At 36.8% G+C, this 21,866-nt stretch overlaps 2 protein-coding genes across 2 annotated transcripts in view; one reads left to right on the top strand and one right to left on the bottom strand.

The window, feature by feature from the left end:
- Positions 1-602: 602 nt before the first annotated feature.
- LOC134813868 (ribulose-phosphate 3-epimerase-like) lies at positions 603-1,781 on the top strand. The gene is made up of 4 exons (XM_063821759.1): positions 603-651; positions 857-971; positions 1,208-1,342; positions 1,517-1,781. The coding sequence occupies exons 1-4, from the start codon at positions 629-631 to the stop codon at positions 1,703-1,705; spliced, it is 462 nt and encodes a 153-aa protein (XP_063677829.1). The 5' UTR covers positions 603-628; the 3' UTR covers positions 1,706-1,781.
- A 452-nt stretch (positions 1,782-2,233) lies between these two features.
- LOC134818931 (uncharacterized) overlaps positions 2,234-21,866 on the bottom strand; it is a 31,467-nt gene continuing 11,834 nt past the window's right edge. The window contains exons 2-13 of the mRNA XM_063828658.1: positions 10,727-10,856; positions 7,247-7,361; positions 6,752-6,870; positions 6,354-6,522; positions 6,102-6,243; positions 5,771-5,904; positions 5,171-5,233; positions 4,923-5,046; positions 3,836-3,991; positions 3,561-3,665; positions 3,304-3,360; positions 2,234-2,696 (exon numbers count right to left, since the gene is read on the bottom strand). Coding sequence (XP_063684728.1) covers positions 2,637-2,696; positions 3,304-3,360; positions 3,561-3,665; positions 3,836-3,991; positions 4,923-5,046; positions 5,171-5,233; positions 5,771-5,904; positions 6,102-6,243; positions 6,354-6,522; positions 6,752-6,870; positions 7,247-7,361; positions 10,727-10,796 — 1,314 coding nt within the window. The 5' untranslated portion in view covers positions 10,797-10,856 and the 3' untranslated portion in view covers positions 2,234-2,636. The remainder of the gene's footprint in view (positions 2,697-3,303; positions 3,361-3,560; positions 3,666-3,835; positions 3,992-4,922; positions 5,047-5,170; positions 5,234-5,770; positions 5,905-6,101; positions 6,244-6,353; positions 6,523-6,751; positions 6,871-7,246; positions 7,362-10,726; positions 10,857-21,866) is intronic.

Below are 21,866 nucleotides of genomic sequence, written 5' to 3'. Positions count from 1 at the left end.
ACCACATAAAAATTATTTCGATATAACTAAAACTGTGGATGTATAGGCCAAAAAGTATAAAAACAGCCAATAAAGTCTGGACTATTACTGCAATTTTCTCAGGGAACAGAAAAAGTTCCCTCAGATGGACTTACTGCCTTTTCTCAGGGAACGGCAGTACAGCCCATCGAGTAATATGTCTTAATTCAAAATGTTCCTGATCAATTCATTTTTTGCTTACATCACACTTTCTACATCTCATAGTCATTCTACTGCAGTCACGCTCGGTGGAAACATAAAAGTCTTCATGTTTTGACCGGTGTAAACAACTGATATTATTATTCTACATATTGGTTTATATTTCTAAAATTTTGTTACAGTCCTTTTAGTTGTATTACTATTTGTATTGAGTCGAAGAGAGATGGTGAACTGGTGGGAGTCTAAAAAGGCCCCCTACGCGGTGGGTATGGACGTGCTGAATTACGATATGGGAAACCTGGTTAAACCATGTCAGGAGACCATGTCATCAGGAGCTGACTACTTCCATTTTGACGTCCAGGACGGTCACTACGGACCGCTCATAAGTGTGGGCTCTCCTGTGGTGGAGGGGGTCAGGAAACATTTCCCTGACAGGGTCATAATCTGCCACATGCTCGTCCTCAACCCAGAAAGGTAATTGATGGTCTAAATTTACAGTTTGGATAGTTTTGCTTAGTTCTGGAATGTGTAAACACTTGCTCGGTATAATAATGCAGGATATGGGCTGTCGCTCCTACATCCTCGAGTGAATTCAAGGGGCAGATCCCTCAATTTAACCACACTGTCTGGAGGAAGGGGGGGGGGGGGGGGGGCAACTTGATATTAAACGACACTTCAGGTTTGTCGAGCAGTTTGCCCAGTCAGGGTGTGACTGTTTTGTGTTCCAAATCGAGAAAACAGACAGTTCTTCAGTTGGTGAGCTCATCGCAAAAATCAGGGAGTCAGGAATGAAGGTAAATTGTTTAAAATTAATGTGCTTGAAATTCAATTAAAACGAGCCAAATCATTGCGTTTCTTACATACCAACTAATGAACATCATCTTGCGAATGGCCCGAATTATCACAAATTGACTTGCTATCAGCCATAATTCAATTATGGCTAATCACAAATCAGTCGCTTTGCAGACTTTGATGTAATTGTTAATCTCGGAAAACTCAGTTTCAAATGAAGCAACCTTTATAATACCAGGTGGGAGTTGGTCTATCCCAGGAGCAGGAGGTGTCCTCGATAAAGGAAATCATCTCTGATCTGGATATGGTTCACATCTCATGTGGAGATCCCTGTGACGACGAAGTTCCCTTCAACCCTGTCATGTTGAATAAGGTACCAGACTGGCATATCCATATTCCATGGTAGCCGATAGAAGTAGATGTAGTATCCGACATATTTTTAAACAATTATTATCTAGCTGTGTGACATTTTCTCGCTCTAAAGTCGAATTCATTGCCTCCAATTGACCTTATAATTCCATCCTTATTCAATTAAATGTGAATCTAGGTGGCGGAAGTGAGGAAGCTGAACAAAAAGATACTGATCGAAGTTGAGGGAAACGTGACAAGCGTTGAAATGACAGGGGCTGTCGAGAAGGGAGCTAATCTGGTTGTGAGTGGGTACAAAGGATCTGACACTCTCACTGAATTTAAGGACATGAGGTTCATTGTCAACAAGTTCAAATACGGACTATGATTAATTTTTCTTTTAGGTTTCATAGATGGACAACTATATTAGCGGTGATTACATTTCAAAATAGTTTGAAGAGACGGTACATTTGGAAATAGTTTGAAGAGACGGTACATTTGGAAATATTTTGAAGAGACGGTACATTTGGAAATAGTTTGAAGAGACGGTACATTTGAAAATAGTTTGAAGAGACGGTACATTTGGAAATAGTTTGAAGAGACGGTATATTTGGAAATAGTTTGAAGAGACGGTACATTTGGAAATAGTTTGAAGAGACGGTACATTTGGAAATAGTTTGAAGAGACGGTACATTTGGAAATAGTTTGAAGAAACGGTACATTTGGAAATAGTTTAGAAATAAGCTGCCATTAAAATTTAAATGTATTATAATCAATAAAAGAAAATTTGAATAAAAACTGCGACTTGAAATCTAACATAACTATCGTATAACTATAATAATATAAAGATATAACTATTGCATAATATCTAGGAACATAATGTCACATCAAGTATATTGACACAAACCTCCTAAAGTTAACACGGCTGCAGTGGCCCCTAGAAAACTCATTCAAGTTAGAGAATAAACAAAAGCACATGTTCCACAAAACGAACAAGAGCTTGAAAATGGGTTTTTATAAGACACAGATCCCTATTTACTCTAATGTACTGTTTGTTTGGACCTAAATGACCCAGTAAAAATCATAAATCAATAATTTTTGTCGCGGTAGCATGTGCGACGTAACTAAAACAAAAAAGCGTTCACATATGACGTCAGCAACTTATTGTCTCATTCCTCTTTTTTAAGCAGCAATCAGCATCTAACATCTCTTCCCTCCGTAATAGCGTGAGAATTTGCAGACGGAATATGTGAACTATCCCTAAGCAGTTCGAAAAATAAGAATGGTTGTTATCAATGCTCCTTACATCTCGTTCGAGTTTAGTCGTCATTGAACGCTTCAGCTGCTCGAGCAGCAAGGTCTTCCAGACCCGCCAGCGCCTGAAGATGCTGTATTCAATGTTAGGACCTTACGAAGGCGATTAATAATCGTCAAGGGACTAGACAGTTCGTGGATCTATGGTTGATTATTATAACGCACAAAAGATTAACTGGGAATCAAAGATCATAATTCTAAGTTTAATAAAGCAATCATTGTCTGAACTTTACTAAATCTGCAAGAATATAATACTCTAATAGTATAGAAGCAACTTGCAAACTAAAGTTTAAATTTATACTTATATTGTGATTGAAAAAAAAACGATCTGATGGGAGAGTGTCATTTTCTGGGATATAATCATTAATTTAAATATTTATTGCACTGTGTAGCAAAATACTTCAGGAAGATTTCAATTGTACTCAAGTCCCAACTAGGATATCTATCTTGATATCTCCATAAGATATACTCTAAGATATATTATCTCCATAAGATATACTCTGTATATCACACTTGAGTTAATTCACAATTTAATGGATCGAAGGAGACTTGTTGATATACAATTAAAGTACTTGAAATGGATTGAAAGTATGGATATAATAATGAATCGTCGCAGTCGCCAGGTTTAGATAAGAATATGATACGAACTGCTCATTACAATTCGTGATTTACCTCCATAAAATCGGGCTGCTGCGTAAAGGGTGTTGTTTCAATGTTGGTGTTCGACCCCTGAGAAATGAGAATGGTTTATCATATGATAATAATAAGATCTCTAACAAACTTTGGTACTTGCAGTCCCAAAGGCCAAAATTCAAATGGGTTCTGTAATACTTCTGTGATTTTGTAAAAATTATACCAAAAACTTTTGCAACTTATACCAAAACAGCTAAAATGGTTACTGCAACCCTAAGAATTTCAAGACAACTAACCCTCCTACTGCAACCTCGACTGGCATTTCGACTACTGGCTTTGCTCCAACTAGGTCCCTCGTTTTCTGATATGCCTGCCTCGAATGGACTGTTCAACTTTCCTACCTGACGATAAAGAGGTTTACTTATAGACCAACTGCGGCAGTTAAATTATATGAGAAACAAAAGTCATAGATTGGGAAAATGGGAAATTAAATGCAATGAAGATTGAAACGGTTTACGAAGGAAAAATGAGAGTTTTCACTCTGTTTAATTACAATAAGTGGTAATGTAACCTTGCTAGCACGTCTGGCCCTCTGTTTTTGTGTTTTGGTTTGAGTTTCTAGTCCTGCTTCGAAAGGATTGTTTAGTTTACCAACTGACCTACGACGACCTTTCTGATCATTTTCACTCTGTTCGAATTTCAATTTACCGACATCTGGACCTTCAGGCTGAAACGTCAACTTGATATTTCAAATATACAATAATTGGGAAACAACAGAGATGACCATAAGACTGGAACATAAGCAAAAGATTGAAACAAAACCTTAAAATTTCAAGTCAACGCTAACTAATTAAAGACGCTAACTAATTAAAGACGCTAACTAATTAAAGACGCTAACTAATCATAAAGACGCTAACTAATTATAAAGACGCTGACTAATTAAAGACGCTAACTAATTAAAGAGGCTAACTAATTAAAGACACTAACTAATTAAAGACGCTAACTAATTAAAGACGCTACTAATAAGCGCTAACTAATTATAAAGACGCTAACTAATTAAAGACGCTAACTAATTAAAGACGCTAACTAATTATAAAGACGCTAACTAATTAAAGAGGCTAACTAATTAAAGACACTAACTAATTAAAGACGCTAACTAATTAAAGACGCTAACTAATTAAAGACACTAACCGGCTAACTAATTAAAGACGCTAACTAATTAAAGACGCTAACTAATTATAAAGACGCTAACTAATTAAAGACGCTAACTAATTAAAGACGCTAACTAATTAAAGACGCTAACTAATTAAAGACGCTAACTAATTAAAGACGCTAACTAATTAAAGACGCTAACTAATTAAAGACGCTAACTAATTATAAAGACGCTCACTAATTAAAGACGCTAACTAATTAAAGACGCTAACTAATTAAAGACGCTAACTAATTAAAGACGCTAACTAATTAAAGACGCTAACTAATTAAAGACGCTAACCGGCTAACTAATTAAAGACGCTAACTAATTAAAGAAGCTAACTAATTAAAGAAGCTAACTAATTAAAGACGCTAACTAATTAAAGACGCTAATTAATTATAAAGACGCTAACTAATTAAAGACGCTAACTAATTAAAGAGACGCTAACTAATTAAAGACGCCCTACTGGAATTATATCGGTGGTAGAGAACTTTCTCAGTAGCCCAGTTCTCTTAGCTCTGGTTTCTTCTTCTTGTTTTGCTCCTTTCATTCTCTCTAATTCCAATTTCCTCCTCTCCTGCTCTGCATACCTGAACAATTTATCAGCAGATAGACCAAACTCTTCAATTTCATAGATCTATTTCTTTGAGGAATTAATCTGGGAAAATATAACAAATTATAACGTTTCATTGTTATTAAGCAAAAGTGGTATACCTTTCGATTTCTTCTTCTTCTCTTCGGTTTTCTGCCAGTTTTCTCTCTTCTTCTTCACGCAATCTAAAAATCAGGTTTGGATATAAGTTATTGTTGAACAAATGGACCGCGAGAAGTCTTGAATTAGTAGTTACAGTATGCCATCTGCAAATTTACAAGTCTTAAACATGATCATGAACAATGACCAGCTCTAAGTTATAAGTCCAAACGTTTCCACACTAACTTATGGCCGCCCCCCTGTTTATCTTGAAGTCGAACAAAGCTTACAACTAAACTTGTAAATTTGAATCACATAATCAGAGAATCTGCTTCTTCACGCAAAATCAGGTATTGGACCTAAGTTACTGTTGAAGTGAATGGACCATACGAAACTAAACTGTCCCGCCCAAAATTTAATGTCTGAATGTCAGACCCAGTTACTGCTTGCTTTCAAACTTTTGAAATCTCAAAGCAAACAGTAGTTAGCTGGTTGGACAAAAACGATTCTGAATGGAGGCATCCATAATATTTCGGACAACACGGAACGCCTACAACTAAACGTTTTAAATTTGAATCACATACGCAGATAATATAAAATGATTATAGGCGAGTTGAATTTACCTTCTTTCTTTCTCCTCCTGTTCTTTTTTAAGGCGTTCTCTTTCAGCATCTAAAGCTTTCAATTTCTCTTCCTCGGCCTCTTTTTTCTTTCTTTCTAAAGCCTCTACTCGCTCCTTTGCCAGCTTGGCCGCTAACTGGAGGGAAACTTTGTTAACTCCACTCATTTCATAATGGGATGAAGTTGTAGCGACCTAGGTTACTCATTTCTGACCATCGCTTAAATCAGGAGGTTTAAATACTAAATTTATTCACCAGCTTATTATATTATATCAATGGCACAGGCAATTATAGTTAATAAGTCAATGGATTAAACAAGCGTGAAGTGTTAAACCTCTGCAGCTTGTCGCCTTCTCTCGGCTTCCTCGGGATCGTAGAAGAGATCTCTAACCAGGATTCTTTTTCGGGCTTGAAGAAGGCTGTCCATGTCTATACCAAGTCCAGAACTCCTCAGAAACTCGACCTCTTCTGACCAACTAAAATATATAATAGTAGATAAATCTAGGATTTAAAGATATTTTACTGGAAGAAATATCATTTTAAAATGGAAAACAAATACATAGAAAAACTTAAGCGGCAAACATACTCTTTGTAATCGAGGATATAAGTATTTAATTGTTTCCCTTTAGATTTCGCCTCTCGTTCAAGTTCCATAAGCGATTTCTTGGCATCTCCTATTTTCTGAGTTATTGTTTCCATCTGGTCTTTGGTCAAAAAGCCTTTCTCTTCATCACTAAATTCAACGTGCTTGAGTCCTAAAAAACAAGTTATTTATTAAATCTATGCAGCTCAGTATGCATGTTTAAACATTAATGTATTCTAATGCAGTAATTGTAAAGGACGATTTGTATTCGCCTTATAAGGTTATAAGGTTTTTATAAGGTGCCATAAACGTTTTTACTAAGAATTTTCTAGCGGTTTCGTTAAGTAATTCAGTTGTAGACTGTTTGTCGAGGGAAGTGATTAATTTATAACAGCACTAACTTTCTTTCATGAGCTCAAACTCAGTTTTGGGTCTTGGAGCAATGTTTCGCTTAGTGAGTCTCCTCTCCATGGCTTCTATCCTTCCACCGCTCTTGTTAGTAAGCTGCATCACCAGTTTTCTGAAAATACTCCGTATAAGTTAGCAATAGTCTGGCTAATATGAAGAGAGGAGCGAGTGGGAATTTTACACCTATCAAATTGAACTCCGCCAGGTTTTTAATTATTTTACCCTATTCTAAGTTTGAGGTGTTAGCGCTTATTTGTATTTTTCCTTAAATTGAGGGTAGACCAAAATTAACCATACGTGTAAACTAATAATTTTTACTTTTCAGTTTATCAACACTTAATTAACATAAGCTTATTAACACTACTAACTGTCAACAAACATGTCAACATATTAGTTAATTCTGGGATACCCAGAAAATAAACAAAAAAGTCAAAATATAATAAAAGAATTGAGCCGATTTATTTATTGTTTAATGTTTATAGATTTACCTAAATTCAAGTTCAGGTTTCTTCACATTTGGTATATCCATTTTCTGTTGTACCCTATTCCAGTTAGAGCTTGCCCCCTGGCGCATCGCTCCAAGCCCACTTTTTGCTGCCGAACCTGAAATTATCAAGTTTTAAAATGTATCACCAGTTTAATCATATCAAAGCGCCCCAAGCCCACCGAGTCCGTCGATTGGACGACCGACACAACTGCCAGCCAGCTCCCACGAGCCGCAGCTCTGTATCAAGCAAAAATTAAACAATTAGCTTTAAGAACAGTTTTACTTAGATGGAATTAACCTAATTAAAGGTAGAGTGTGAAATATCGATACTTGTGTCATCATCACCATTAGATGTAATCAAATATAAAAGATATCAGATGACGTCATTATTTAGAAATTAGATGACGTCATTATGTTTATATGATAGATTATTAACGTCCTGAATAAATGTAGTTTATAAACTATATTTATTCAGGACGTTAAATATATTACAAAAGGAATAAATTTAATGTAGTTTGAGGAGTCCTCACTCTCCTCACGTCCGACAATGACGTTTCTCTTGTCGCTATTAGTATAACAGCTGTTAAAGCTGTGAAGCAATATTGTTTTACTGTTATCATAGTGTAAGTAACCCACAAATAACACAATAGAATAAAAAATCGTGGTAGTGGAACGCAATATGTACAAATTGTTTTTAGATTAGAACTCGTATATAATTTGACCTGCTTTCCCGAAAAACCCGTCCATTGTGCACTGTGCTATCAATCTGGTCTCACTGGTTTGATTAAAAACATAACTCGATCATCATATCTTTTGTCTGCGTTGGACAAAAGTTTTAGTATTGTACGGTACCATTTATTCAGCAATTTGTGATCTATGAACCAATTTATATCGTCTACGAAAAATAAAAATAACTGCGTCGTAAAAATTGGAGATAAACAATTAAACAATAACGATACAGATACAAACATTATATCTCAACCGTGCATCCATTCGTGTTTTGAAGTACATTAATGCGTCTAAATTTGTATATTTGAGACTACCAGCTAAAAATATTACAGTACACACTACTGTTCATGATTGAAAATAGTATTAAACGAAATTAGTGCGTCAAAAGGATTTAAGAGAACAAATTAAGTTAAGAACGGCTCAAGAACATTTAAGAATTTTCACATAAAACTATGCCGCATCACAAATATACAACCCAAACGTATTTACACTGCGTTCACGCCGCATGCGCTTGGATGTGCCAAATCCAATTATTACCCGTCAAAACCAAGTATTCGTTAAAAATGTGTAAAACGCGAAATTTACCCAATCTGCTATGATTATGATGGTCAGGAATATTTACAGGAATTGTCGTAAGTATTTTCTCCAAAAGTTTGCACTGAACTATATCAACAACCACTTTTCTATTCATGCCGTATTAAAAGTCGAATACCAAATCTTCATTAAAAATTAAAGTCAAGCCGCGTCTTCCCAGCAATTTTGCGAAAGGAAAAGACGCCAATTAGGGGACAAGTATACCTTGACAAAAGCAATGTTAAAAGACTGCTGATATACCACCATGGTGATATCACCAATTGACATCTCCATCCGATTCTTCTACTAAACAAACTTAGAGTTAGGACATCGAGAAATAAAATACATAGACCTTATCTAGGAGCCACTGATCGATCACAATCAATACACTTTATTTGATAGTATCTTTCTTTCAAAATTCAAGTCTCCCGGCTCACAGTTCAGACAGAAGTATTCAAATTAAAATATAATACGCACGCCTCACTCCCTACCACAGCGATATCGTATTATTTATCATTAACAACCGTCACACTATATTATATATAGAGCATCACACTATTATAACTAGCACTACCAAATGACACGTCAATAATATCAACTGATAATAAGATCGACATAAAGATTAGCTGTATGAAAATCAAATAGATACAAATATTAGTATTATAGGACAAATACCCTATAAACAGCCCAATATCGTCAACCAAACAAGACAGGTAATGAACCGTCCAACATCTGCAACAAATGTGAAGAGGATGTAGAAACTACAAACCACTTCCTAACCAGATGCCCAGCCTACGCTCTAACAAGGAAACAAGTGTTCGGTAACTTTATCATCAAATCAGGTATATTTCACAACCTCGCTTTTCCTAAGCCTATACTTAAATTTGCGCTTATTTCGAAGTACCGAGACTTCTATGATCCCCCTTAGCTTTTTGTTCGAACAGCCAGATCATCTCCCTCACAGTCTTACCACCTTCTTTTGGGCCGCCACCACGGTGCTTAGCGACCAGTACCATAGAGACACATGCAAACTCTAAAGGTCAGTTACTTTAGCTACCAGTTTACGTACCCCCTTTGCTCCTGTTTCAGCTTTTGCTGTTTTTGAATGAGGGAGATGATCCATATTACCGCTAACCCGATTCTACCCCCCCCCCCCCCCTTTGTCGACCTTTTTATAACTAATGACTTGCATCCATTTGTATAACTGATGGTCGCCATTATAATCCCTTCAATACACAGGACTATACGTTCACAAGAACAGAACCCCCTGTAGCAAACAAGATTGGATATCCACGTCCACTCTCAATAAAGAAGAAGAGAAGAAGATCCAACACTCAGGATCACCTTTCTCTTCGGCCCTTGGAGGGGCCCCGGTTTGTCCCTCCTTAATACTTTCTATATCCTTTTATTATTGTTAATATTGTTTCCATATTGATATTTTCTATACCCAGGTGGCTCAGTTTGTTTTGGTCCGGGTCTTGCTTGCTGGCCCTACCATGGCTCTCTAGCTTGGGCAGGTTTGACTTATATCTAGATATATATCGTCATCCTTAAGTGCAGATTGTATTGGTATGGCCTTGATCTGCACAGCGATTTAATAGTTAATGTCAGCATATTATGATGAAGTACTTAAAGTTAACGAAAAGGCAACTATCGATTAGTGATATTATCAGCACTATGCTCTAATAGCAGTGAAGTTGAAATAAAACACAAATTGTTAACGTCAAAGAATTCTGGACGTCTTGATTAGATTTTGAAGTACCAATTAATCAGATATTGGTTCATACTAAGTCAATTTAAATGATTGATTTTAGTAACGTGTTCGCGGTTGGACAATAAGCGAAGTTTCCAGATCACGTGCGAACGAACAAGAACAGAAACGTAAAAACCGTTTATAATGGCCGTAACGTTTAAAAATTCAATTAACGAATATATATAGACTCTCTATATGTAAACGTGAAGTATCGTTAGCACTTTGTTAAATAGATATAATGTATACTGTACGTGAGATGCCGTTGACATAGGTAATGACATTATTTTTTATATAAAGTCGGCCGTCCGTGACAATTAGGTGTAATCGGTGATTATACAACCCATAGAAAAACCACGAACTAAAATACATTGCTTAGTAAGTAAAATTAAGTATTTATTTCATATCAATTTCTTACCAATAGCTTACCACAATAAGAACGAGGGAAATCCCTAGGACGTGTCCATGTGGTGGATCGTGCTGAATATCTCGACTGCATTATTGTCCACTATCGTTTTAGTAGCTAGTTAGTAGATTTACTTTGTCTCGACCAATGTACCTAAGTAATAAGGAAGTGATGTTTAAAACTTTGATTACTAATTGTAAAGCAGTGCAGATCAGTCAAAGAGAGGCTCTGAAAAAAAAATAAATGAGATAAAGGGTGAGCCCCTTTTTAAGAAATCCTTGAATACATGTTTTTTGAGTAAGCTTTCACTTTTAAGTTTTAACACATTAACTGTTGCGCTCCATCGAGCATAATTATGTTAAGTGTACACTGTATAGGCGTTTTGTTTTTGCGGTTTTCAAACATCCCGAAAATGCATAATTCATATTTAACGCATTTAAAAATATTTCTATAGTGTCTGTGTAGATGTTTCCCGGAACAGAGTATAGACAGAAAAATCAGGCAGTGATAGGACAAATACAATTCATGCAGAACATTTACAAATTTCCTCAAACAAGCTCTCATAGAAGTGAAATCGAGCAAAAAAATAAGTTATTTTAGCAAGATTTTATTTCACAGAATTTGGAGGCTCATGAGGCGGAAGCGGAATCCTCGAAAAACAAAAGATTTCAAATATGCAATCAGGACTGAAATCTGGTGATAACAGAATAGAACGACGTAAAACAATAAATAAATAAATATACGAGGAATTAAACTTTTGAGAGAGCAACTAATTTCTCAATTTTCTTAAGGGCCCAAATTGAACATTTTTCGTCATAACAATTAAATAAACCAACCTCGGTTCTTAGTTAAAATCTATTATCAACCATTCGCGCTTTGCGCGAACAGCTCTCTAAAATTTAAAACTTAGCTTATAATTTTTTAACACCACTACGGGGCCTATAAATTAAGTTTTCTGAGAAGGTGGTCAGACCAGTGTCCCTGACAGACCAGTCGCCTCCCTGAAGAAGACAGGAGCAAACGTAAGTAAGAGAGAAACTGAGAAAGGTGCTCTTACAATATCTACACTCCTCCTGGGTTTAAATTCCTCTTTTTGTACCTGTGCACATCTGCAACACACGAGTAATTCTAAATATTTTCCAGTTGCCTGAATCTGTCGAAGAGTTTAAGGGCTTTTACTTACTCGACTTACTAATTAACTAATTCGTTACCTAGACAAGATATAGCTAGGGAAATAATTATAAACCCAATCAGTCTATCTAATTAACTTTGAAATGACAACTGAACCCAATCATCACTAAAAATCTAGAGATCACTTGACAATTAAAGAACATTCCGAATGCAGCTCTAGTTTAGCTGCTGCCTGGTTTGTAAACAGAATAAATTAAAAAGCCACTAGTGTGCCTCCATTTAATAAAAAGCCATCATGCTCTCTCAACGCACTATGAGAACTCTTTGGAGTTAAAACATCGGAGCTGTGAACGTGCTCCCCAGGGAAGTTAATTCAATAAATGTCTCGGAAAATTTCAGATCCTCCCTTGCTAAATTCTTGAAAGGCTTCCCTGATGCCTTGCTCACAAAAGGATATACCGCGCGCCATCACAAATAACTCTTTCCTGGAATGGAATCTTCACAAAGATCTAAGGCAGGAATTATTGGAGAACGTACAATTGATATTGTTGTCCAGAACCGATCCCACAAAACCTACCTGTTTACTACAAGAAACCTAAAATAAGCAATATCACGTTATTGTGCTGCTTCTCTCAAGGACTTATATTTAGTTATTAACATAATCATGGTCTAATACTTTAATAGTAATAGTAATAACCCTTAATTGGTCACTGAAAACAGAACAGCGCTGACTTTGCCGTGTACTGCATATGACGTAGCACACATACTACATACTACCACATACTACTGCTTTATAGTGATAACCAGCAGCAGTCATGATAATGGTATTGGTATTAACCGACTCGTCACGGCTAATGCACCAATACCGCAGCATTATAAGATGACATTTAAGTGTATTGCAGCAGCTTTGACACACGCTGCAAGTGCAACCCCTTTTGATCGCGCTCTCGCGTGCACGAGAGGTGGGCAACGTGTAGCAACAGCAGCTCTTGCAGTTCACTCATTCACTGTCTCAATATGATCGGTATGTAGACGTAGTGGATCTAACCTTTGAATTGTTAAATTCACTTAACGCACGATAAGCTCAAGCACATGATAACTTACTTACCTTGACAACAGGCTGGCCGGGAGTTGGGTGTTCGAAAAAGAATCCTAAGCTGAGTTTCTGTCCTTATTGCGCGTAAGGTCTCTTTATTTTGGTTGTGTACGTGGTCAATGACAATTATGCGTCAACCGTGTTAAAATCAGCTGACATATATGATAAATATCATAAAGATTGGTTTTCATAGATATTAGTTTTACGGCTTCACATTAATCCATAGTTCCTAGTACACAAAAGAAATCATGTCAAAATCTACAGACACATTGTAAAATGTGTCAGTCAGGGTCTGTTAAGTGAATATCAAATCATGATTTGCCCCAGAACTTCATATTTATAAACGTAAGACACAACACGTATTTCACTCCGCAATATATCGTATAAGTCCGTTCCACAAGGGTCTAGTCCTCCTTAACTTTGAGAATCCTACTAAGACTTTCTGTGCTGCGGTCAGTATTCAGAACTAACACTTTCGTGCCCTACATTCTTCAAACCCCAGTTTAAATCCAATTATCTGTATCTTACTATATATAAAGCGATACGATATATATATATATATAATGTGTTTATCCGAACCATTTTACTGACACCACGGCATCAACTTTAACACGACTTTCCGCAAAAACCGTAAATGATATACAATTTAAACTTTTGTTGACTGGTTCAAATGCTTTAATGGCCTTCAAATCAACATGAAAAAATAAAAATTGGCCAAGGAATAATAATTTTAGTGCCTAAAATTTCAAATTTGGATCCCCAAATTTTGGGTTAGACGGAACCCAATTTAGGGTTAGACGGGTTCCTACTAGTTTCTTTAAAGAAGTAGACGGCATTGAACGTAATTTTAAACCAGACATCGACATCAAACTCACATATTATAGTGTGAGCAGCGGTTGTTAAATTGCCATTAATTGCATTTTCTGTCCCTGTCCACACTTTATAATTACTATTCTGTGAAGCAGATTCTGGTTCTAATTCTATCTTCAAGATGACTGAAATTTAACTATTTTGAGAAATCTCCTCTGCAAAAATAACGGTTTTAACATAAGATTGGTAATATACTAATGGTATTAATTTGCGATCATACCTTAGGAGCGATTCCAGGATTTGAAAACAAGGCCGATAAGATCATTCAGATTTGAATAATTATTCATATCACTGAGTCAGTGAAGTCATTCCTGATCTCATTTTTAAATCCCGGGATTCGGGAATCCCGACCGAAACAAATCCAGGGATTCCCGAAAATCGGGATTCCCGAACATTAAAAGTTTGTTAAAACAAATGGTGCCAATCCTGGAGTTCGACACTGACTCACTATAATCCTTCATTTACTTTGTTTTACTGCGTAACACAGAGATATCATTGATTATGACGCGTTCTGATCGTACTGTTAAAGATCTTGATACAACTTCATGGATTGGTGAAAGTCATAGAAAAATAAATAAATCAAAGAGATTGTTTTTGTAACTTGTAAGCTTGCTATAGAACAGACAATTAGAGTTATATCTGCGAGAAGAGGAGAGTTACTGAGTTAGGCCCATGATATTGATATTGTAAAAGCTATTCTATGCTAAATCACGATTGAATTTGATCCGATTGCTGATTAATAACGTCTCAACGGTCAGATACTACTTCTTGTGTTACCTGCAGCAGGAGCATACAATCAAATCACAGTCAGTATAAATAGTACTGCAATTAGTAATAGTAATAATACTGTAATAGTACTGCAAGTAATTAATGATGTGCTGCTCCTGAAAATGAGATGAATTTGTACTAGCAAATGCAAGTAACGGGTTGGTACATTATCTGTAAATAATATTATTTTGTCGCTTTATCTAACACTTCCCTGCCCAGACGTCGTCACTTTAATCGGAGTCTTATGTACCTTATCGGACTTTATTTGAACGGATATTAATTGGACGCTGGAGGCCCTAGTGTTAATTTTAATATCAGTTCAAATAAAGTCCAACAGGGTAGATAAATTAAATACATTAAATGAATGCCTTCGAGCGTTGATAATTTTAATGTCCGTTCGAAATTATGTCCGATAAGGTAATTTCCAAGGGAACTAATAGGACCAGTGAAAGATTTAGGTCCAGTCATGGACCCGTCTAAATGAATAGATAAATGTCTGAAGGGTAACTCTATCCTATGTGGGCAACATATTATACTCCTCTACAACAGTCTCCTAGAGCTATTGTAGAATTGCAGGTCCCTATATATTATGTTATATAACAGACAATACTGAATACTGATATTACAACTATTGATTATTATTTACACAGGTTCGATACTTATACCGGTCAGTTGAAACGAATAAACGTCTAGCAGTTAGGATTTTGTTACTTTAAATTGACTAACTTTAGATAACACATCAAACCCACAGTTTTATAATAACAACTAACAACGTAAATTATAATAGTCAGCTTCAAAGATTAAATCGGTCAAAAGGGTAAATCAGTCCTGTTCACTTGTTAAATGTTCATGCTCCTTATATATTTTACAATCATCCCTGCTTATCATGTCCGTGAATCTTGAATCATCGTTTTATAGTGTACGTGATTTCGTAACTTATAAGTGACCTTAATAAATAGTAACAACAATTTTATCACTAACGATAATTGGCTGACTTATTTCCTCGGGTGGTGTTTGCAGTCGGCTGTCTCTGATGACTGATTAATCTAAATATAGTGTAAACACTATATATAATAACCCAGTTCATTCTCCCAGTATTTATAGTGAATACATTGTATCCTGTATTACGAGAGACCCTTTCGGTTCACCACGATTCCAATTCATAACTATAAATTTAATCGGCCTTTTTAAATGTACTCGACACACATACTTACTTCCAAATCTCTGTTAACTGATAGAATTAGACGTTCAGAACGCTTATTCAATAATTGGAATCATAAGAAAAATATTGGCATTTATTGGCCTCATGGAACAATATCCAATGCAAACTTATACCTAAGATGTAACTCAGTAAAGCTATCAGATCGTGTCCCTAAAGCAAGGTGGAAGCTCCTCGGTCATATCTTGCGTAGTGCTGATGACTCCCCCGCTGCATTAGCGTTAAAGTTTGCTGTCACAACAAACTGTAAAGGGCGCGTCGGTGCGCATCGTAAGAATTTGTTCAAGATTATTGTGAATGATTTGACCCGTAGAGGTTTAAAACTTAACTCTTTGAATGATCTTAATAAGCTTAAGATATTAGCCGATGATAGAGTTGCTTGGAGAAACAAATTTTCACTCTAGCTGTCTTGATCTGTACTGATCACCATTTTAGGATGACTTGATTTCTTTTAGGGGTTTTGAATATTTCAATGGTGTAAACAGTTTCTTAATAATAAGAAAAATATATAATAAGTTACCAAGCAGTTTCCAAGCAGACTGAAGGTATTAAAAGGCTCAGTGCTCACCGTCTCACCTGATCTCAGAAGATTCAAAAGTTTGGTTGATCTTTGCTACAGACATGTCCACGTTATGTTCAGGGTGGGAAGTACAGCTGGCGTCCAGAGAAGACTCTCATGATATCTTCAACCTAATGAATGCAAGTTTGTTAGCTAGGTCAAGTCAGACGTTTTTCAATTTGACTAATTTAAATATGCTAATATGTTCATTCATTTTTTATTGAAATCTTTCAATTATTATCATCAGAATTTATTACAATATCAATGTTGTATAGAATTTCTAAAAATGGACTAGAGAAACCAAAAAATGCCTTGACAAGTGTACAGCGATGATAACAATCAGGGGACACCAATACACCCAAATAACCATACAAAAGGCCTCGAGAGACCTGATGAAAAGTCGAGCAATTACATTGGGCCCCAAGTGCAGAAGGAGAAAAATGGGCAAATAATATGAGCTGTGAACTTAGGAGGCATTTCTAGGTTTTTAAGAATAATTGCCACAACCCAAAAATTCTCAATTACAATTGGCTGATTTGTAATATTTCCAATGGAATGAAGTTTTAACGATAAAATTTAAATAATTGAATATAAAAGACTAAATCAAAATTGTATCCGAATAAAGCAAAAATGCGTGATGAGTACCTCAAAAAAAAATTAAAACAAAAATGATAGAGAAATACACTACCCGTAGTCTGGAGAAAAAGAATTGTCAGGATCTGAACTAGGGTCAATATCTACAGATGCAGTACAAACATGTTCCTTCCAGATGTGTTTAATAAGTTCTGTTTTAAACACACCTGGTCTGATAATCTCTCGAAGGGAAAGAGGAAGTCGGTTCCAAGTGAGATGAGCTCGATAAAAGTAAGATTTAGATATAGCTGAGCCAGGTGGAATTGAAGATATTACTGATAAGTGATCAAGATGTCAGCTTCTCAGTCGGCTTGACCCGGAGAAGAAAGTAAGATACTGAGGCAGAGTGGTGCATGGGTGGTATTGATGCACTAGGGAATGAAAGAACTTGAGATCATGGTAATCAAACCTGTACTTTAGGGGCAGAATATTTAACTGTTTACAATGGGCATTATAGATTTCCTCTACACTATAGCTTACACCGTAATCATTACGAATCCATTTGAGGGCCCTTTTCTGCAATCCTTCAAGCCTATTGATAGTGCTACTGGACGCTGGTCGCCAAATGATGGGACAGTGTTCGAATATTGAGCGTACAAGAGTAAGATACAAGACTCTTCTCTTGTTCAGATCATTAATAAAATGACAATTTCTCTTAAGCATGCCAAATTTTTGGTTAGCTTTACCATATAGAGCATCGGCCTGGCTACTAAAATTTAGATTAGACGTCATGATTATGCCTAAATCTTTTTCAGAATCTGTATAATCAAGAAGAGTTTGGCCCATAGAGTAAGTGTAACGTGTAAATGGTAAAATGCCATCTAAGGGAGACCACCTCTTAAGTATAGCTAAGACCTTACATTTATCAGGATGAAACTTCATCTTATTAGTTCTTGCCCATGTCATGAGATAATTAATATCGCATTGAAGTATATGGTGGTCTTCCTCTTGGGATATCTCTCTCCACATTTTAGTATCATCAGCGTATAAAAGGATATTAGTGCCCTGAGAAAGTCCAGAATATATATCATTTATGAAAAGAACAAAAAGTGTTGGTCCGATTATTGACCCTTGAGGAACACCTGACAACACCGGTAGGGTTGCAGAGATAGCCCCATTAACAACTACACATTGCTGACGTCCGGAGAGGTAACTTTTCATAAATTGGAGAAGCATTCCATCGATGTTATAATAAAATTTTAGCTTGTATAGTATTAAGTCGTGGTTAACGGAATCGAATGCTTTGGCAAAATCGAAGTAAACAATATCAGATCTAATGTTCTTGTTAAGAGAGAGGGATAGGCTATCGCAGAATTCAACCATCTGAGTTGCACAAGATTTGTGAGGCAGGAAACCATGTTGACGAGGATCAATTTTATCATAACATCTACTCAAAAGTTCATCTCGAATAATTCTTTCCATGACTTTCATAACTAAGCTAGTCAAAGATATTGGCCTATAATTCTTAATGTCATTCTTGGAGCCTTTCTTGTGTACTGGAACAACAATTGCATATTTCCAATTTGAAGGTAGGAAGCCGGATACATAGCACTTTGTGAAAAGAATCTCCAGTGCTGGGGCTAACGTAAAGGCACATTTTTTAAGAACTTCACCATGGATTTTATCCGGTCCCATAGCTTTTCTAGTATTCAAATTCTTGAGAATATCTACTATCCTAGACGAACTGAAAAGGGTAGATACATAATCAATATCATCCTGTGTGAGTATGTTATCAACATGTACATCATAATCACTAGGCGATGAGAACTGTTGATGAAAAAAGGTATTAAATAGGTTTGCTTGGTCAGAATGATCACTTTTGTGTACATCTTCTAGGTGAATTTGTTCAGGTATGCGAGTATTCTTAGATGTTGCTTTTACATAGGACCAGAATTTCTTTGTAATTAGATTCGAATCATCCTCGTCCTCAAAGCTAGATGCCATCTTGTTGGAGGCAATTTTCTTAAAATCGCTTCTGCTTTTAGAGAACTTAAAGTACTTCTCAGCCTTGCAGGAAGGGTCCGTGGTTTCTTTATAACTTTTGTGTAGCCTTTCTTTTTCTAGGCAGGCCTGATGAGACTCAGCGTCAAACCAAGGAGGTTGAGCCCTGCCTCCAATTTTAATCTTTGGAATATGTTCATTGGTTCTTTGCTCTAAAACTTCCTTAAACTTGTTCCATGATGTTTCCATATTACCAGTGAACTCTGCCTGCCAGTCAATATCTGCAAGGTCTGCATTAAGTGCATCCCAATTTGCTCTTTTAAAATTTAAAGATTCCCTCTTTTGCGATTTGATGCGCTTCACCTTTGATTTCAAAGTAAAGGAGACTGCAAAATGGTCGGACTTACATGGAATATTATGTTCTGAAATTTGTATATCGGAGATAAGATGGGGTTTATCGGTTAAGACTAGATCAAGAATGTTTCCTCCAGTATGTGTTGGACTGGTAATAAGTTGTTCTAAACCAAAGTTACTAAAAGTATCTAGAAAGAGCTGTTCAACCGGATTGCTGCTACAGTAATTCTGCCAATCAATACCAGGTAGATTAAGATCCCCTGCAATTACAATACCTCTAACACCTCTACGTTGCCTTGCCTTCCTAACATAATCTTGGAAGGCGTTATGATTGTTGGCCCCTAAAGTACCTACCCTATAGAAGCTGCAAAGAATTAGTTTACTACCGTCCCTAAATTTGAGTGTTATACCAAGAAGCTCTGCCGGGCACTTGTACTCTAACTTAGTAGATACAATATCAATGTCCCTACGTATAGCAACTAAAACGCCACCCCCATGCTTCCTAAATCTTCTTGGATTCTGTGGATCTGGTGGATGGGTTTGTAAGGAACGATCAAGTCTAAAAACTTTGTACGATTCAGGTATGACTTCAGAGTCAATGATAGACTTTTTAAGCCAAGATTCATTGATCAGGAGGATGTCCGGTTCATGGCAGTGAATATAGTGATGGAGTTCAAATATTTTAGTGTTGTCAAAAGAAGGATTGTCGGACTGTAGCTGTGAGAAGGGAATCAGGCCATGCGTATTAAAAGAAACAACCTTGAGGTATGTAGTAGGCCCAGGGTTAAGTAAGCTTGGGTTGACAATAATTAAAAGAACAGCGTTCAAGGTATGTATCCAAAGCATGCAGCTAACAGTAATAATATTGAGGTAGTGCATAATTAGCTGAATGTATCCGTAACTGTCTGGCTTGTTTTCAAGACCAGTGAAGTTCAGCTTGCCAAGTAAGCCAGGAGAAGCCCCTAATATTTTATAAAGCCACCAGTCTTTTTTGAAGAGAAAAAACATTAATACCGCAGCATAGCTTTTGCTATGACTGTGGAAGAGATGAATAAATTCATTGTCTGAGATGCTGTGGAAGGCTGTGACAGTAAAAGGTCTAAAATGACACTCCAAAGCCATCCCAATCGTCACACTCATCACACATAATGCAAAATAGAGATACAAATAAATCAAAACAAAAAGTCTTAAAGCATCAAGAACCCCGATGTCGGGCACAAAGTTACCTGTTATACTAACCTGCTTAGATCTGCGGTTCTTACTGTTGTTATAAATACCAACTCTTAATCTATATTGACTTAGATCTATCATCTAGTAGCATTAAGGGAACCCTGTTAAATGTATCACCATATATTCTTATAGTCATAGTAGTCTCATAGTACCCATTTGCAGCAAAAATTCATTTTTCATGCCTCTTGAGTCTCAGAGATTTATTTGGAACATTTTTTGATAAGTTAGTAATTTCGATTCAGAGGCTGGCAGACGAATTAGGACACTCAGTGTCAGTTAAAGAGACAGACTTCACCGAAGCTGGCTGGCCAAGTGACCTGAAAACCAATTCTTCTTTCGAGGTCTACAAGGTTGCCAGCAACAAGGATGGCACAGGTAACCGCAACTCATATATGGACACGTTCATTTGAGTTTGAGGATATTGGTAAATATAAGTGACCCTATTAAAAGGCACAGTGTAGTTGAATTTGTCACACTATGAAATTACACAAACCCTTGATGGTTAGGATAATCGTCTCATCCTCTAGGCTAACTTTGTCACATAACGATATCTTAATCAGGTGATAAGATATCGCTTAAATACGGTCGGCACGGAAATGGTTACATTGTCACACTATAAACATGTGACGGAGTAAATATGGACCCCTTGCTGCCGTTTTTGACCACATTTTTGAGTGTCCAGTTGATTGGATGGGTACATATGACCATTACCTACATATTTTGGGGAGTGTCATGTTCTGTTTTTGGGGAGGGTCATGTTCTGTTTCATTTTGAACTGATCCGTTTCAAGGTCCTGTAATATGGGCCAGGGCTCGGTCTAGACTCTAGATCGAGCTTAGACCGTCCGTGCGTGGTGAAGAGCCACATCCTGCACGAGGTGACCCTGCTAGACCGGCATGTCATTGAAGAATCCGACTGTCTGGGTCAACTAAACACGGCGGATCTAGAGGAGCACATACCTCGAAAAACAAGCCGAGTTTATGAAGACCTGCACCCGTGATTGTACCTACTGATGAGGGTATTGGATTATAGTGTCACATCCAGGTTGCAGTGGCGCCGTGCCTGGAACAATGTCTAGCCATTAGACAAAATCCCCCCTCACTTTTATGATGACACACGATAACAGCACTAGGGTTCAAGCCCCTAACTACTCAGTGGCAGCTAGCTCCCTGTATGACGGGCCCTCCCTAAAACCCCCGGGAGGGGTGGGTCCTGATAGTTGCAGCAACCCTGTTACTACCCTTTTAGTTCGTAGGAAAATCCCTTTTCAGGTTAGCACCTTCAGCTGTAGGACTCTCAACCCTGTATCACGTAAACAGGAGTTAGCTCACTCAGCCTTCCTGCATCATAATGATGTTATCT

The sequence above is a fragment of the Bolinopsis microptera genome, chromosome 1, assembly GCF_026151205.1.
Source record: "Bolinopsis microptera isolate Bmic1 chromosome 1, MBARI_Bmic_1.0, whole genome shotgun sequence".
NCBI lineage: Eukaryota > Metazoa > Ctenophora > Tentaculata > Lobata > Bolinopsidae > Bolinopsis > Bolinopsis microptera.
Note: the sequence above shows the minus strand (reverse complement) of the source record. Positions and strands in the feature narration are given on the sequence as shown.

Bases quoted from the DNA above. Each gene is read 5' to 3' on its own strand.
- LOC134813868 (XM_063821759.1), top strand. From the start codon at position 629: ATGCTCGTCCTCAACCCAGAAAG. The intron at 652-856 runs GTAATTGATGGT...ACGACACTTCAG, and splicing joins CTCGTCCTCAACCCAGAAAG to GTTTGTCGAGCAGTTTGCCC. The intron at 1,343-1,516 runs GTACCAGACTGG...ATGTGAATCTAG, and splicing joins ACCCTGTCATGTTGAATAAG to GTGGCGGAAGTGAGGAAGCT.